Consider the following 18,761-nt stretch of genomic DNA (forward strand, 5'->3'; position numbering starts at 1 on the left):
GGGCAGATTGGCCATTACAGCCACTGGGAAAAATCCAGGACTGTTTGTGTTTCCCAGTCCAACCCCTGCTGGGTGATTTGATAACCACACATGACTCGTCCAAGATTGACTATTTTTACTATTCAACAGCAGCAACTCTATGAAAGTCAGTGTGCTGTAATGGGTTAGAGTGTCAGACTAGGATCTGGGAGACCGGGATTTGAATCCACACTTTGCTGTGGCAGCTTGCTAGGTGACCTTGGGCCAATCAAAGATTTTCAAGCCTAACCCTCCTCACCAGGTTGTTGTGAGGATAAAATGAAGGTGAAGAGAATGATGTAGGCTGCTTTGGGTTCCCATTGTGGAGGAAGTAAAGCATGGATGAAGTAAATAAATAATAAATATAGCTGAAGATGGAGGGCAGATAAAATTTAGGTTAATTGGTATATGGGAAGGAGAGAAGGAAGAAGGGAAAGGGTTATAGGGGCTCTCAGGGAACAGATAGAATGAGATCCCCCCTGTAAGCCCTTGTGGATTCCCTGTTTGTATGTAACTATTGGCAGCGGGGTTTGAGAAGCTTTTCAGAGACTGGTCATAAAGGCTTAGAGGTTACACCAATTTCTGCTTTTTCAAGGCTCTGATTTATACTTATATCTTGCCTGTTATATTGTGAAGCCTTAAAAGCCCACCTTCTGTACCTCTGGAGCAGAAATTAATGTCCATGATTTAGACAAAAAAGTGCACATAAGCAAACAGTAACGAGAAGTGCAGAAGCTTGTATTACATTGTATGTTTATTTAGAATTATTCAAAGATAGGGTATTTGACTTAAAATCTATATTTATATTACAAGCTAGGCATATTCCAAACCGGGTTATTGTTAGTTATCTATTTCCCTGAGTACAGTTTCTACTGAAAGATGTATTGGAAGTCTTAGAAGAAAAGTTTGCTGTGTTGTTCTACTATGCAGAAGATTTGGATGTTTGAGAACACTACGGAACAAAACAATGGGACACAGTGATCCTATGCCCCTTGCAGACATAGGCCAATGGATTGTGAATAGATCAGAGATAACATTCTTCATAGTTTAATGCTTTTCTCCTTTAACTCTGTAATGGGATCTGTTTGTATTTCAGCATTCACCATTGCTGATGTGTGTTGGAGGGAGAAACTTAAAGACTTGATTTAAAGAGTCCCTTACAGATGTATTTTAAAAAGCGGTCCAGTTTGGACCTTAAAGTGGAGCAAAATCTCCACATGGAATCATATGCACCACACTATCAGTGCAGTCCTCCTAAGCATCACTACATCCTTCTTATGCCACTGACTTCAGTACTTACAAATGTGTAACTTTGCTTAGGATGCCCCACTGTAAGAGTTAGATGCAAAGACTTTTGTATTTTGCTTTCTCAGCAGCAGGACCTCAAATTTCAGAAGCACCTTCTGATGCAGCACAGGGAAATCGCTTTTTAAGCATGTAAAAAGTTTTGCTGCCCACATAGATCTTGATCTCTATATCAAGGTCAGGGTTTTCTTTTTATTAAAAAGCAAGAAATGAAAATATGAAAACATTAATTTTGCCCTCCTGCTTTCTGGAGATTTTCTACCGGAGACTCAACAGTACAATTCAGTTTCCTGTTGAGGTTCTTGTCGAGAAGGTTAGCTTTCAATCCTTCATGGTGTAAGAGTGATTATATGAATAACACAGATGTTAAAAATTGGCCCGTGAAGAAGAACCCTGAAATGGGCAGAATAAATAGCTAGCAGGACCGTTGGGCCAATTTTGATTCTTGAGTTACAGTCTTCACACCATGTGGGATTCTCCACTTCCATGTCTTCACATCTGAAAGAGAAAGATAGAACTGATTATATATTTGAATTATAATATTTTTGGAACTTACCTTAGAACTTAACTGGTCTGTCAGCAGCTAAATATTGTATCCTGTTGAAGAATATATATGATTAAGTTGTTTATGAAATAGTGATTGTATGGAAGCCCTGTGGAAAAATATGTACAATATGGTTGTTGAGAAGGAAACATTAGTTATTGTACACAACACATTGCCATTTGCACTATCTTTGTAATATGTACTCATAGCATTTGCACTTTAAAAATTTGTAAATGAATTATGAGTTGCACTGTTGAGTCTCCAGTGGATGTTTTCCTTCCCTTATTGCTTTGGTATCTTCTGGAGAGAGTCCTTTTTGTGACTTCTGGAGATTTTCAAGCTGTGCATGATACAAATATTCATATACCAATAGAAATGCTAATAAAGCATTTGCATTCTAATGTCATGATAGCTTCAAGGTTTAAGTAGGTTAGAAATGGCTTAAGAAGACCAAATTGTATTCTTTGATAAGAATGTAATATTCTTACGAAATATTATCTTGCAGAAATTGAAATCGATCTTTGCAACGGCACTTGTGATATGAATGCCAAGTAAGTACAGTTCCATAGCAAAATATAAAATATGCTCCTGACTATATATATATCCATGGACCTGCGTAATGGAGTGTTTGAAGCTGGGAGGCTTGCCTTAGCAACCTGAAAGTCTTAATGCATGTGAATGCATTGGGCATTACCAAGAAGCACAGCAAGCACACAAATCACATATACTTCTTGCTCCCTTTCATTTATGTAGTATCTGAAACCCTTCTTATCATCATAACTGCACACATTCAGGTGAGGCAACCAGGAACAGCAGATCAGTTTGCTAGGCTGAAGTTGCTTTACCACAGAGATTCCAAAACTTGATTGTAAACTGCTGAAGATTTTGTAATACTAAATTGCCACACGGACTGTGCTGCTTGTAACCTTTAGTGCTGAATACTATACTACTTATGCTTGGGCCTACACATGCCTTGTCAGATCTTTCCTTGTCCATTTCAGCTGCATCAATGGATCTGCAATTTCATCGCCCTCTTGCATTTGTTCTGCAGGATACACTGGGAATGGGACCTATTGTAGAGGTACCTTTTGATAAAATAAGAGCATGATATGTACAGAGAAATGGTCTTATCTTTTAAAATATTATACACATATATAATATATACATGTATACATATAATATATACATATATAATATTATATACATATATAAGTGATCATGATCATGTGTGTGTGTGGTTTTGAAATACTTGTAATATGCTTGGGGCTAGTTGGTGGTCTGTGGCCCCAAGGAGGCCTGCCTAGCCTCGACTAGAGCCAGGGCCTTTTTGGTCCTGGCTCCCACCTGGTGGAACGCTCTGTCTGCTGAAATCAGGGCCCGGCAGGGCCTACTATCCTTCCGCTGGGCCTACAAGACAGAGTTGTTCCACCAGGCATATGACTGAGGCTGGACCTCCGCCGGCCTGGAAAAAGGGGTGTATAAATCTTAACCCTCCCTGTGAAGGCTGTCCACCATCCTGTTTTAAATGTGTTGTTTTTAATGAACATGAATTTTTAATTGTATTTTTAATATGTTGTTATCCGCCCTGAACCCGCTCGAAGGGAGTGCGGAATACAAATTTGAAATAAATAAATAAATAAAAATAGTTTAGACATGCATGTTCATCTTTTGATGACTATATCATCAAATAATGACTTGCATATGTAAATGAGCTATCACAGTTATAACACCACAAATAGAACTTTTATGTCACTGTGTATCATCTCGAACACAATATTTTTACTGGATTCAATGCCCATTCATCAAGTGTAACAAAATCAAGTGATCATGAGAATCAGCCCAAAGGCATAGGTTAGGAATTTAAGCAGCACGAAGGGATCATGCTGCAGAAACAGCAATCTGCAATCTGAACCCCCACCCCAATTGTGCCTCTGTGGGTTAGTGGGCCCCCAGGAACATCATGGGAGTCAAATTGGAGGGGGCTGCAGAAAGAGAAGGAATTTGTTAAAAAGCCCTATTCTCTCACGAGATTTCAAGTCATAGTCTTGCAACATATCAAATCTCAAGGTGAAAATTGGATTGATTTGAATGCTGCAGAGCATAAGCAAGATGTGTACTTAATCTAGAGCCTTCTAGCTTGGCTTAAAATGCAAGTGCACCGATTTAGAGGATGGGCAGATTAGGTCACAAAATATGGATATGGGTGTTATACAGAATGTTCTTTTTTTCTTGCCTTGAGAAACATCCCAGAGAGACTTTTCAAAGACTCATTTGATATATGATTTCAAAAATCTTTGCAGCAATCACTCATTTATTAATGATACGCTTCAGCAAACATAGAAGCCAAAACATTCAGGAAATTGGAGATGACAAAATGCAGAGACAAATTCATAAAGCAAAGAAGAACTAAAAGAGACCGAAATAAACCCAGCACAAAATTATTTGCTGCTCTCCATCACCTTCCAGTCTTGGTTTGTTTCAGGTGGTGATTGTAATTATGCAGACAGCAGGTACTTCAAGCAGTTGGTGCTAAGCTAATCAAATATGATGCCAGCTTGATGTACACCTCTTAAATTGCTCTAGTTATCAGCCACTACAGAATCCTCAATAACGATCTAAGTAGACAATTTTACTTTTCATTTTAATCAGGCATACTTATTTTTTTTGACAATCACATGCAGCTAATCATGAACCAGATATTTGAAAGCAATCAATAGGAAGAGGTAAATTCTAAAAAGAATGGATTAAATAGTGGCCATTTCCCCATGTCTTAAAAATATTTTAATATTTTAAATAAAATGAAGTTAACAATGTAAGGTCAAGTTAATGAAGCCAAGGACAAATGAAACTGTGAAGCCTATAGCCAGCTTCCTATAATGTTAATTTCCAGATCGCTGAACCATAATTTTACACTCAGATCTGCACATCCTTAAACAACAAGGATTTAAGCATGGATAGCTGATTGCACTCATAAAAGTTATTAACACACCAAGAATACAGATTCAGTAGGTTCTCAGTTACTGTAATAAGAACATCATGTGGAATCATAATGATCATGCAACAGAACATGATCATGCAACAGAACAATTAATCAACATCAGTGGTATAACCACTGTCTCTGGGATGCTTACATGTGCAATTCTGATAGTATTGTGCATCCAATATCTTGCCATGTTTGAATGGGCTAAAATCTGCCATGAAGAACAAAAATTCCACCACTACCCCCCAAAACATTTTAACCTCCCTAACCATTCTATCAGAGACCTCAGAGTAACCATTGTATATGGAGATGGTAGAACAGGGCTGCTTCCACACACGTTGGATAATCCACTTTCAATGCTCTTTAGTGAACATTTGAAACTGATTTTCTGGGACTTCCGGTTTGGGATCCATGAAGGTCTAACGCAGCTCTAAGAGCTGAGCTGTCTGGGCTGCTGTTTTGGAGGCTAGAGGGGAGAGGATTTGCCCGTAGCCAACTGTTCTCAGGCGGAGAACAGGCGTAGACTGCTCAAGAACCTGAGGGCGCGTTGATCTCAGGTGAGGGGGGGGGGGTCCTGCGCAACGGACTCTCTCCCGTCCCCTGAGGTCCCACCCGAAGAAAGGTTTTGCCAAGATCTCTACAGCAGTTTTGGAGCCAATTTGGTTGGCATAAGACCTGTATGCCCAAGCTTCATACAGGGACAAGGGGACTTGAATTGAATAGAATACAGAAACAGTGATTACAACCCACGAAAACGACTAAGAAGGTAAAGATTACTATCTCTTGAAATGGGACAGATTGCTTTAAGAAATAAAGTACTAAAGGAAATTTAAAAACTGCCACAGATTGATTACAACGAGGGGAAGTTCCGGCAAGAAATTTTTTTAATAAAAGGACTATGTATAACGGAGTTAGTAGAGAAAGCTGATTATTGTTTACATACCTGCGGAGAGTAAGAGATAGTGGACTGTGGGAAAGTCTCAACATCGCGAGAACTGCTGTGTGTGGCAGAGGAACAGGAAATACGTCAGAACGATAGAGAAGCTGGAGAGAAGCAGCCTTTTCTATGTGACAGGAAGTAGAAGATTGCCATTTTGAAGAAGGGAAAGGTCGTGGCTTCAGCGGAAGAGGAAGTAGGCCATCTTGGATTAGAAGTATAGTTGAAATAACCATAGAGAAAAGACGCCCGACATTTTGGACTGTGTAAATGTGTTTTTTTTAAAGGAATAAATCAAATTCAGGACTTTTAAAAGTAAAAGTATATAAAGTTAAACGCCACGGAGTTAAGAAAAGGAGCGGACTCGTGGGAGCGAGGCAAAGCTAGCCCCACGATGTCGAAAAAGGAGTGGCAAGCAGCAATTGAAAGTTTGGATAAAAAAGTTTCAGAAGGAAACAAAGAAGTTAAAGATATGATACAAGAGATGGTGAAAGAGTTTAAAGAGACACTTAAGAAGGAATTGGCGGAACTGACAAAAGGTATGGAAAAAATACAAAACGACTTGCAAGCCACACAGCAAAGGGTTAATGTAGTTGAAAATGCAATGGACACTTTAGCAGACACGCAATGAACTGAGATGAGGGCGATGAGAGGCAGACTGGCTGTAGCAGAAAGTAAACATATGGAGAAACAACTGAGATTTCGTGATTTGCCGGAAAGTGAAGGAAAATCTGCCCAAGAACAGATTACAGAAGTTTTGGCTGGATACCTGGGGAAAGAGGAAGAAGAAATTGCGGCTTTCCTAGATGTGGTATACAGAATAAATTCAAGATTCGCGACCCAGAGGAAATTACCAAGAGACATGATTGTACAATTCACGACTAGAAACACAAGAGAAATGATTGTGAGTAAACAATTCCAGGACCCATTGGAGGTCGACGGCAAGGTGGTGATTATTATGAAGGAATTGCCCAGATCGATGCTGTTGGATCACAAAAAATATAAAGATTTAGTCCAGATTTTGAAGGACATGAAGATAAGATATAGATGGGAAATACCAGAAGGACTGTCCTTCGAATTTGGAGGAGCTAAAAAGCGCATCAGATCTGAATTGGAGATGGAAAAGTTCATTAAGGACAATGTAAAGGACTTACCAACAACAAGATTATGATTATGGAGTGCAAAATAATATCTTGGAATGTAAATGGACTTAACTCGCCTAATAAGAGGAAAAATATCTTCCACTGGCTATTAAAACAAAAATGTGACATTGTATGTTTGCAAGAAACCCATATTAAAAAGCAAGATATAAAGTATTTAAAGTTTGCAAAATTGGGAAGTGAATTTGTGGCTGCTTCAAAAAAAAAGAAAAAAGGTGTGGTGTTGTATATAAAAGAAGAATTACAGCCAAAATTAGTAGGGAGCGATGTGGAAGCCAGATATCTAGCAGTGGAAATTATGTGGAATTTAAAAAAGGTGTTGGTGATTGGAATATATGCACCTAATGGAGCAAAAGAAAATTTTTTTGAGGACTTGGGAAAACAACTGGATGAACTATCTTATGATCAGATAATTTTAGCTGGAGACTTCAATGGAGTTACCAACTTGGATGAAGATAAGAAATCAGGAACTGCACAAAAGAAAAGAGGATTACTACCAAAGTCTTTTTTTGCAGTAAAGGAACAAGAGACTCTAGAAGACGTGTGGAGGAGACAGAACCCCAAAACTAGACAATATACATTTTATTCTGCAAGACGTTTTACTTTATCACGAATTGACATGATCTGGGCCTCCAAAGACTTAGCGTTATGGACTAAAGATGTGGAAATAATGCCTATGGTAGGCTCAGATCACAACCCAATTATGTGGAGATTTGGGAAAAGAAATAAAAGAAAAGGATGGAGAATAAATGAAGATCTTTTGCATGAAGAAGAAAACATTGAGTTGTTGCAAAGAGAGACCAGATTCTTTATACAACATAATATGAATAAGGAAGTTTCGACTAATAAGGTATGGGACACTTATAAAGCAGTGACCAGAGGCATACTAATGGATTTAAATGCAAGAGCTAGAAAGAAAAAAGAGGAGAAGAGGTTAGAGATTATGGAGAAAATAAAAGCCAAAGAGATTCAACTTAAGAAGAGACCGGGAAAAAAGAAGATATATCAGGATATTAAAATCCTACAAGAACAATTGACGGCAATGAATAACAAGGAATTGGAATGGAATCTTAAGAGAATGAACCAGAAGTTGTTTGAGGGCGCAAACAAGCCTGGGAAATATTTGGCGTGGCAACTGAAGAAAAGAAAAGAGAAGAGAATCATAAATAAAATTTGTGAGGAGAATAAGACATATTTGGAGCAGGCAGCCATTAGTAGAGCTTTTTTTAAATTTTACGCAAAGCTGTACCAAAAAAAGGAAGTGAATAAAGACTCTATAACGAGGTATTTGGAAAAGATGAAACTCCCTGCAATTTCTGAAAGCTGGAGAGAAAAACTGAATAGGGAAGTGACGGAAGAGGAAATAAAAGAGGCAATTCAGTCAACAAAATTAGGAAAGGCACCAGGTCCGGATGGACTAACAGCTAAATTCTATAAAGTAATGGCTAATGAACTGGCGCCTTTCCTGAAAGAAGTGATTAATGGAGTCATGCGAGATCAGAGGACCCCCGATACTTGGGGAGAAGCTAATATATCATTGATTCCTAAGGAGGGACAGGATTTGACCAATGTTAAAAATTATAGACCAATTTCGTTGCTGAACAATGATTACAAAATCTTTGTGAAGATTTTGGCTGAGAGAATAAAAGGATGGATGTCTGAATTTATTGCGGAGGAGCAAGCTGGATTTTTGCCAAATAGACAAATCAAAGATAACTTAAGGACAGTTATAAATGCTATTGAATACTATGACAAGCGTTGTGATGGAGAAGTTGGTTTCTTCTTCGCGGATGCTGAAAAAGCATTTGACAACTTGAACTGGGACTTTATGTTTGCCACTATGGAAAAGCTGCAAATGGGAGAAAAGTTCATACGAGCAGTGAAAGAAATTTATAGGGACCAGAGTGCAGCAATTGTGGTGAATGATGATGTGACTAAAAAATTAACAATAGGTAAAGGTACAAGACAGGGTTGCCCTTTGTCACCATTGTTGTTTATTTTGGTTTTGGAAATATTGATGATTCAGATACGGGAAGATGATGCAATCCGGGGAATAAAAATAAAAGAGTTTTCCTACAAGGTCAGAGCATTTGCGGATGATATAATGTTAATTGTGGACGACCCAATTGAGAACATGCCAAAGGTAATGGAGAAAATAAAGGAATTTGGAGATTTGGCAGGATTTTATGTAAATAAAAGGAAGTCAAAGATACTATGTAAGAATATGACTAAACAGAAACAACAAGAACTAATGAAAATAACGGACTGCGAAGTAACAAATAAGGTGAAATATCTTGGTATTGAACTAACTGTGAAAAACATAGACTTATTTAAGAATAACTATGAGAAATTGTGGATACAAATAGAGCGAGACTTGATAAAATAGAATGTTGAATTTGTCATGGTTGGGAAGAATTGCAGCAGTAAAGATGAATGTATTGCCAAGAGTGATGTTCTTGTTACAAACAATTCCAATTATCCGAGACTCCAAACAATTTGAAAAATGGCAAAGGAAAATATCGGACTTTGTGTGGGCAGGCAAGAAACCTCGTGTGAAAATGAAAGTATTGCAGGACGCTAAAGAGAGAGGTGGAATGCAGCTGCCCAATCTAAGACTATATCACGAAGCAATATGTTTGGCATGGATAAAAGAATGGATGATGCTGAAAAATCGCAAGTTATTGGCTTTGGAGGGATACAAAAAAACATTTGGATGGCATGCATATTTGTGGTATGATAAAGTAAAAGCAGACTCTATGTTTTTACACCACTATATCCGGAGAAGCCTCTTCACAATTTGGAAGAAGTATAAAAATTACCTACAAGATGGAATTCCTTCTTGGGTGGTTTCGTATGAAGTAATAGATCCGAGAACTGTGATAATGAGCAGCAATGTTTAACCTACAAGGAGATAACTCAAGTAGAATTTTCAAAATTGAGAATAAAAACAGAAGAAGAGCTGTCTCCATGTTATGGATGGTTTCAATATAGACAGATCAGAGATCTTTACAATTTGGACTGTTTGAAAGGAGGAATAAGAATGGAGAATTCAGAATTAGAAAATGTAATTTTTCAAGAAGGTAAAAAGGAAATTTCAAGGATTTATAAAGTACTTTTAAAATGGTTTACAGAGGATGAGACAGTAAAAGTCCAGATGGTGAAGTGGGCTATAAATTTTCATAAAGAAATAACAATGGAGGCGTGGGAATACCTGTGGAAAACTACGTTGAAGATTACGACATGTACAAGTATTAAAGAGAAGGTCTACAAAATGATTTATCGTTGGTACTTGACACCAAAGAAAATTGCATTAGGAAATATTAATATGTCGAATAAATGCTGGAAATGTAAAAAACATGAAGGATCATTATACCATATGTGGTGGACTTGTGAGGTAGCGAAGCAATACTGGGGAGATATAATTGAAGTAATTAATGAGGTTTTGCAAACCCAAATAAATAAGAACCCAGAATTGCTGCTACTGAACTTGGGAATGGAGGATGTTCCAATGCAGTATAGAACATTGTTATTCTACATGATTACAGCAGCAAGACTTTTATATGCGCAGAAATGGAAAGTACAAGAAATACCAACTACAGAAGATTGGATCTATAAATTGCTGTACATGGCTGAGATGAACAAAATGACAAGAAAACTTAAAGATCTTGATCCAGGACAATTTAATGCAGATTGGGAGAAATTGAAACAATATCTAGAAAAAAAATGGGACGTGAAAGGGGAACTGTGGCAGTTCGAGAATTACTGAAATGTAATAGAAGAAGAAGAGAGAAGTGACTTTACCGGGAAAGGGGGAATATAATTATAGAAATCTAAGCTACCATTGGGGTTATGATAAAATTAAAAATTATAGAGTATTAAATAATAGATGTTTTACTATGGATATAGAAGATATATAAGATTAAGCTAGCTAGATATTATGTATAATATATAGTTTAAGTAAAGAGTATATAATGGATATTTGAGTATAACAGTTACCTTATAGACTTAAAATAAGCTCAGAACAAGAAAAAGTAAAAGATGGGTGTGTAATAGAATATTAGAGTTTAAGTTAATATTATTAGGAGGATTGTGGAAAGCAAAGAGGTTAGATAAAGTAAAATGGATGTGATGTTATATTTTTAATATCTTGATTGCTAATATATAGGATTATGCTAGCATTATCTTAGGTAGAATATACGGTTTATCTGAGGTATTTAAAGGGAAACTTGTACCATAGAGATATAGAGATATCTTTAGTAGAGATTTAATAAGCTTAGAGAAAAGAGTATTAAGTGTGTGATTAATAGGGTATATGAAATACTAAGTAATTAAGTAATAAAATAGACTAAGGGTTGGAAAACTGTTGGAAGTCAACTAAAAAGGGGGGAGGAAAGGGAGGGGGTTAGAAATAGACTTATAAGGGGGTAATGAATGTGCTGAATGATATTATAATCTAATCCAATTAAAAAAATTTTTTTTAAAAAGAAACTGATTTTCCATGTGTGGAACAAAAAATCTACTTCTAAAGGATTACGAAAGTGCATTGAAAGTGCATTATTCAACGTGTGTAGAAATGGCCCAGGAATCTTTTCAGAAATTTGACTGTTTTAAGCCTAAACAAGGGTTGCTGTTTCTGTAAGGACTGAGAGTAACATAGGTTTTGTGCATCTGACTTTCCTTATGTGTCCTTACTACTAAACAGCCCTTTAAGCGTTCTTGAATCAACATTCAATTGATATGATTTCTGTAGGTTTCAGTTAAGTAAGAGTCCCACTAACATTTGATGACATAACAAATAACCTACAGATAATAAAAAGACTAATAGCACCTTTAAGTCTTAACCAACTTTATTGAGGCATAAGTTTTCATGAATCACAGCTCTTTTCATAATGCATCTGACAAAGAGAGCTGTGATTCTTGAAAGCTTATGCCTCAATAAAGTTAGTTATGGTTAGTCTTCAAGGTGCTACTGGACTTTTTACTATTTTGCAACTACTGACTAACACAGCTAACTCCTCTGGATCTGAAACCTACAGATGGTCTGTAAATAAAACATTAATCCATCTTAATGATACAATTGAATTAATATTATTATGATATTCACATCTCTTATAAGCAGGTTCTTGGATTTGCCTGAGTTTCCCCCCTGGAAAAAATTAGCAGACCTAACCACTAGAAATGAATTTTCATTTTTTTTCTTTTTACATGTTAAGAAATAACAGCATTCTTGGATACTGGGTTTATTGATCATCCTCCATTCTTTAAGTGTTGATCTTACAATGGTCTTTGTTATCTAGGTCTACTACATGCTTCCTTGTAGGTTCATAAATAGGAATGGAAATATGCTTTAAAAGCACTCCTGCCCACCTGCCCGCCTCCCTCTCTCCCTGTCTATCTGTCTGTATAGATGGGCCCAATGGCAATTTGACTAAAGAATGTTGTGCTGTATAAACAAATATCACTTTTGCCGTGTGTTCAGCAGCAGATTGATCTTAAATGCCATATCTCAGTGCCATCATGCTGGAACGTGGATCTAACTTCTTTTATTTTGCAACACAGAAATAGATCTCTGTGCAGCGGGTAATGGTGGCTGCTCCATATATGCCAACTGTACTAAAGTAGCAGCTGGTCAAAGGATCTGCACTTGTAAAGAAGGCTATGCTGGAGATGGGACCATATGCCGAGGTGAGCAGGGCTATATATGTAAATCCATCATCTTGGGAGAATTGGTACGAGATACTTGTGGGATGATAAAAAGAAGCTTGAGAGGTGATTTTGCATCCTCATATCCTCTTGCTAGGGTTTGTGCAATTCAGTATTCTCAAGCTGAATAAAGGTAAAGGTAGTCCCCTGTGCAAGCACCAAGTCATTACTGACCCATGGGGAGGACGTTGCATGGCAGACTCTTGGCAGACTTTTTATGGGGTGGTTTGCCATTGCCTTCCCCAGTCATCTACACTTTACCCCCAGGAAACTCGGTACTCATTTTACCAACCTTGGAAGGATGAAACGTTGAGTCAACCTTGAACTGAATATATACCTGGAAAATACTTTTTCAGTATTATTTGGATATATCCAGTTTATTCAGATAAACAGATATTTACATTCCTGAATAATCGGGACATATTAGGGAATATCTGGGAATCACATTTTATAGATTGCAGCAATTTGTTTCCTCCCTCCATTTGCAAGCTTCCTAGGCAACAGGAGAAGGAAGGAAGGAGGCAGCATTACTGTTTCTGTGTCTGTATCAGTGTGGCTTGCTTGCCATGTGCCGTTGCCAGGCCTAGCTTGTTGTCTCGCCATTTTGGATTCTGGGATTCTCTGGTTTGATGTTTGTTCTGTTGAGCTTGCATTGGCCCTGGGTTCTGCCCAGCATCTGTGAGAGACAATGATTCTGTTGGGCTTGCAACAGTGCCTGTTGCTTCACTTTGGTTTGGTGTTGGTTCTATTGGGCTTTGTTCAGCTTGTATTGGGGACTGGCTTTTGGGCAGGGGCTAGGGCACCTTGTTCAGGGACCTATTGAATTGGACCCGTTGGTCCAATCCTCTTGAGACTTGGGGGTTTTGTAGCAGACAAAAAGAACTAGGTTCCCAGTGAGTTTGGTGGCATTTGTCCAAAAAAACACCCCCACAGCCCCCTGGATATAGTCCCCTACAGGGAATAATAGAGCCAAATATATTCTGGTAATATTTGTCCCAGTAGTTCTTCTGATCAATTTACATGCACAAACTGTTTAATTCCATGGAAAATAAAGTCTTCTTGCATGTTGGGTTGTTTATTATGATAAATAAATTTTCCACTGGTAATGAAATAATTTCAGCATTTTCCGTGTTGATAACATGCCTCTCTTCTACACACAGAAATTGATCTGTGCTTAGAAAACCAAGGAGGATGCCATCGCTATGCAGAATGTATTAAAACAGGTCCTGGTCTGGTAAGTAAATCCTCACACAGTATCTGGAGTTCACTATGAGAATGGACCCTATTTCCCTCTCCTGGAAAGTTCATTCACAGCCTTGTGCTCAAAGTTCAAAGGCTGGACGATAGTCGGCATGTGTGTATGGTGAGAAAAAGAATGTGTGTGTTGTATGAGTGAGTCTAGGAAGAAAATTAATATTGAGGTGGCAATTAAAGAAGAAATGGACTGGAAGGAGAAAATCTTGGTTGGAAATGAACTTTGGGGAATGAGATGTGTGGAAAACTAATGTAAGAAGGGAGGAATCTGTGGGAAATAGAATGTGTAATTCAGAGTTCAGTTGTTGCATCTGAGCTAGTGGTTTAGAGGCCCTCAACCAATACCCCTGTTCTTGAATCTTATCTTCACTTCTGTGAAGTTAAATATTCCTGTCATTCTCAGACGCTCTCTACACTTAGTCTTCAACATTTAGTATCTATTGATATAGGTTAGATAGCGCTTCTAATGATAGGCCCTAAAATTGTGTTATTCCTCTGTTTCATGCCCCTCTCCAAAGTTGTTCCACTCTGGGCCTCCAGATTCCCTTTGTGGCATGTCTAGCTATGGTGCCAAGCTAGCCCTGTTTCTGTGTATAAAGACATTTTCTATAATCTTCTTGGTCAAATCCAATAACAGTTTCCCTATATTTCTAGCTATATCTGTTACAAGTAGGAGGAGCTGGAAGGCTGCAGATATCTGGAGGAAGGTCCCACGGCTTTTATTTTCAAGAATGACAGTGTACTACTGCTCCTGTCTGTCCATGTGTTAGCAGTTTTGAGTATAAAATGCTGGCTGTTTTCTTTCCTCACCCAGGTTGCATGTAACTGTCTTCCCAACTACATTGGTGATGGTGTTAAAGTCTGTGAATTCATTGATCCTTGCTATAAGGTTTGTCTCTGTACTAAGCTAGAAAAGTAGTCAAAGGGATAACACTTTAATATTATTTTTATCCAACATGAGATTACAACATGAGATTGTTGTACGTGAATTCATCCACAATTTCAGAACAATGGATTCCCCCAACCCCAACAGAGACACAGAATTCTTATCTCACTACAAATGATAATTTCTTCTCTAATCAAGCTGCATTTTACGATTGTATCTTTGCATCCTGATTCCCCTCCCACATCCTGACTGGTTCAGGAATCTCCATTCCTACTTGTACCTGAAGAAGGAAGCTTCAACTCTCAAAAGCTTATACCCTGAAAATGTTGTTGGTCTTTAGGGTGTCACTGGACACGAATCTTGCTGTTCTACTACAGACCAATATGGCTGCCCACCTGAAACTACCTTATCCAAATTATTGCCAAAGTTATGCAGGATTGTCCCTAACAGTACAGGATTAGCAAATTAATTTTCTTGACAGCCTTGCCATATGTAAATTTGACTCAGTCAAGCTGGGATTGAATAGAGACTATGAATGGTTATCTCATTATCAGAAGTAACTGACTTCCTTAACAGAAGCAAACTGATCTCCATATCAGAAGCTACTGTTTGCATCTACTCCGCCCTCCCCTCTCCACCTATATATCTGACCAGTTTCTTCTTGCCCTCCATGCATCTGACGAAGAGAACTGTGATTCTCGAAAGCTTATGCTACAATAAAGTTGGTTAGTCTTAAAGGTGCTACTGGACTCTTTTTTTATTTTGCTGCTACAGACTAACACGGCTAACTCCTCTGCATCTTTGACAGCCTTGAAATGCTTTTTCTTGAGGACCTCCTCAATACATCTTTATTTGTTTTTTACTAACCTCAACAGATTATTGATCCAGGTCAGATCTGAACTAGACATTATCTGTATTATCATACATAATGGGGACTTGAGGCCAGACAGCAGTTATGAGTTCCCCATGGGGACTCAGTGCTACAGAGACCCTATTCAGATTGGGATTTTGGTGTGGGGGAGAAGGAGCTTCAGCCTCTCCCCCTTCTAGTGCAGTTTTCCTGACCTGACATGGCTTTCTTGCTGACCTGGGGGTTGCTGCTTGTCTGTATGTGCATTGTAAGTGTCTGCAAGCCTTTTTTGAAAGAGCAGTAAGATGCTCTGAAGACAGTTGCAGCAAAAGTATATATATCAACCCAACTTGTTGCTTCAAACCAGGATCTTTTGCAATGAAACAAAAAGCTGAAGTGGAATTTTAAAAGCTGTAGTAAGTGGGTGTTATTGATTCTGTAATGTCTGCAAACTGGGCATTTTAATATTACAGTGTTCTTGGCATTTTCAAAAGGAATGCCGAAGGAACTAGACTTGGAAAAGCAGAATCTAACCTTAGCAGCTGCCTGCTTTCATTGCATCATTTGTTGTTTGCTCATTTCATAAGCTGCTTTCTCTGCCATCATCTGCTTTTGAAACAGCACACAAATAAAATACTTTAGAAATCAAAAAAGCATTTATCACAAACTAGAAAGCCAAGTACATTGAGATGACCTTCATCACCTCAACAGTCAGGGGAAAAAAACTTTTAAAAAGAGGCTACATTGAATTTAGGCTTTTGGTAAATTTCACATTTTCCAAGCTTTTTTTTAAAAAAAAATCCAGACTGTGGTTCACCCTATCAGCTAATTCACATCTTCTTGATTTTTCCTGCTAGAACAGAGAAGGATGCAGTCAACAGGGCTTCTGTTACAAGAACTCTATTGAAAATGAAATATGCATCTGTGTAATGGGTTCTGGAGGTGCCTCTTTATGCACAAAAACAGCATGGAAGGTAATGGACATTGTACTGGAATTGTCAGAATTTATTTTAGCCCATCTCATCTCCAAGGTCCAGTGGTGACAATAGTTTAAAAACTGATACTTGTAAATTCCTTGTTAATATCAAATAATCAGTAAGAAGATTTTTCTGAGGCAGTGAGAAATTTGAAAAAAAAGAAATACATAATTCTAATCTGGATGCCTCAGGTTTACATTCATTTGAAGAGGTTACAATTCTGCTTAGGATGGCACTGTCTTCTAACTTTAAGCAAGAATGAGACTGAGAAACTGCTACTCAATGAGAGAGGTCCAGAGGAGTTAGCAGTGTTAGTCTGCAGTAGCAGAATAGCAAAGAGTCAGGTAACACCTTCAAGACTAACCAACTTTATTGTAGCATAAGCTTTCGAGAGCCACAGCTCTCTTCATCAGGTGCACCTGGTGAAGAGAGCTGTGGCTTTCGAAAGCTTATACTACAATAAAGTTGGTTAGTCTTGAAGGTGCTACTGGACTCAGTGAGATAGAGTCACTGCTAGTATTCTTTTTCCTAATGCCAAGGAACATGCTTATAGTCCTGTTTCAAATGAAACAGTAGAAATGATAGATGAAACTGTTCACAGTGTTGCTTGGAATGCCTTTATGTAGCTGCTCTGCAGCACTGACTGCCATGCCCCCATCCTTGTCTGCATTGTGCTTATGTGCAGCACCGAAGCAAACGTCATAGGTCAGATACTACACAAGATATCTTAGGTCAGATACTACGCAAGATATCTTACACGGGGATGCTCAAGTGACTGATGTTCTGGGTGGTCTTATATTCAAGTGTACTCTGTCTCCTTAGCAGTGCATTTGTATCCGCAATGGGAGAACAAGTGTAAGATCTTTCACTTGAGAGTCACTTTGTAAGATGTTTTGTGCAGAGAGCCTCAATGGAGAGACAGTTTAAAGTAGAGCTTCATCCTACTGGACTGCCATGCTTGTGGAAGAGAGAGGAGAATGAATCCAGCTAGATGGATAGATCTGAATGTTCTTTATTTACTGACCTCCTGATGCTAACGGATTTTAAGCCGAGACTCACCATTATTTGTTTTGAGTTTTTATTTTAGGAGGAGATTGTTGCAAGAAAAGCTGTATCCCTCTTCTTTCAATATGCTAAGGTAGGTATAAAAATCACTACTTTAAAAGCATAAACCTATTGTTTTAATTATGTTTGTTTTAATCTCTGCGTGTGTTTCCCTGGTCTAGGCCTATAACATTATCAACCTATCTAATGGTGGACCTTACACTTTTTTCGTGCCGCTTGTCGATTTCCAGTGGAACAGCACTACAGTAAGCAGTACCCTGAGATTCCATTAATCCAAAACCTAACTCTGCCAGTTGCTTGGTAAAATATTTTTCGCTGAATGGGGCAATATTTTTGCATTCAATATAATAAAAATGTTTGTTATGGGAATGACCAGATGGGGGGACAAATCCCCAAAGGAGTTCCTCACTTCAGGTAACCATGAACTCACCGAATGCTGCTTTTGAATATAATTGTCATTATTCAGGATGGACTGTAGATCATCGTTAATTGAATTGGGAGTCCTAGGGGACACCCAGTGGTTTTCTTTTGCTATTTTGGGGGAGGGGTCTGGGGTCCTTAGGCATATATTGTAGGCTACTTCTGGATAGTAGTCTAGCCGTCTTGGTCTGTTTCTTCATTTTGTTGGATGGGTACTATAATCCCAAGAATGCACAAAGTAAATCCTTCAGATTTAAGACTCTATCGAGGGCAATGGACTAAATAATAGCAATATAGTGCTTGGCTGTAGACATTGGATTGTATCATTATGATACTATAATATATTTAGCATGGTAGCAAAAAGCATAGATATGTTCAGTTTTCAGTATAACATAGTACTTATATGTCCATCTTGTAATTGTAGAGTGGTGTACAAAAATGGTCCTGTTCTATGAATTGATCCAAGTGCAGGTTAATGATAGGGTGAAAATTGTTAAACCACTTGAGAATTTCCTTCCCATATGTCCAGATTTCAAAAATATCATTGATGAAATTACAGGAGAGTGTTAGTGGATAGGAGCTGAAGAAACAATGCTCTGAGTCAGCCACTAATATATTTACATACTGTATAACTAACAATTGGCAAAAAAATGGAAGTAATT

General features: G+C 38.1%; 1 protein-coding gene across 3 annotated transcripts in view; it reads left to right on the top strand.

The window, feature by feature from the left end:
- The window catches only part of STAB1 (stabilin 1), a 154,092-nt gene that overhangs the window by 102,387 nt on the left and 32,944 nt on the right, over positions 1 to 18,761 (top strand). For all 3 annotated transcript variants that reach the window (XM_054976233.1, XM_054976232.1, XM_054976231.1), the window contains exons 40-47: positions 2,373 to 2,418; positions 2,869 to 2,948; positions 12,504 to 12,629; positions 13,808 to 13,881; positions 14,716 to 14,790; positions 16,495 to 16,611; positions 17,702 to 17,752; positions 17,841 to 17,924. In XM_054976233.1, the coding sequence (XP_054832208.1) occupies positions 2,373 to 2,418; positions 2,869 to 2,948; positions 12,504 to 12,629; positions 13,808 to 13,881; positions 14,716 to 14,790; positions 16,495 to 16,611; positions 17,702 to 17,752; positions 17,841 to 17,924 (653 nt within the window). The remainder of the gene's footprint in view (positions 1 to 2,372; positions 2,419 to 2,868; positions 2,949 to 12,503; positions 12,630 to 13,807; positions 13,882 to 14,715; positions 14,791 to 16,494; positions 16,612 to 17,701; positions 17,753 to 17,840; positions 17,925 to 18,761) is intronic.

This window comes from Eublepharis macularius, chromosome 4 (genome assembly GCF_028583425.1).
Source record: "Eublepharis macularius isolate TG4126 chromosome 4, MPM_Emac_v1.0, whole genome shotgun sequence".
NCBI lineage: Eukaryota > Metazoa > Chordata > Lepidosauria > Squamata > Eublepharidae > Eublepharis > Eublepharis macularius.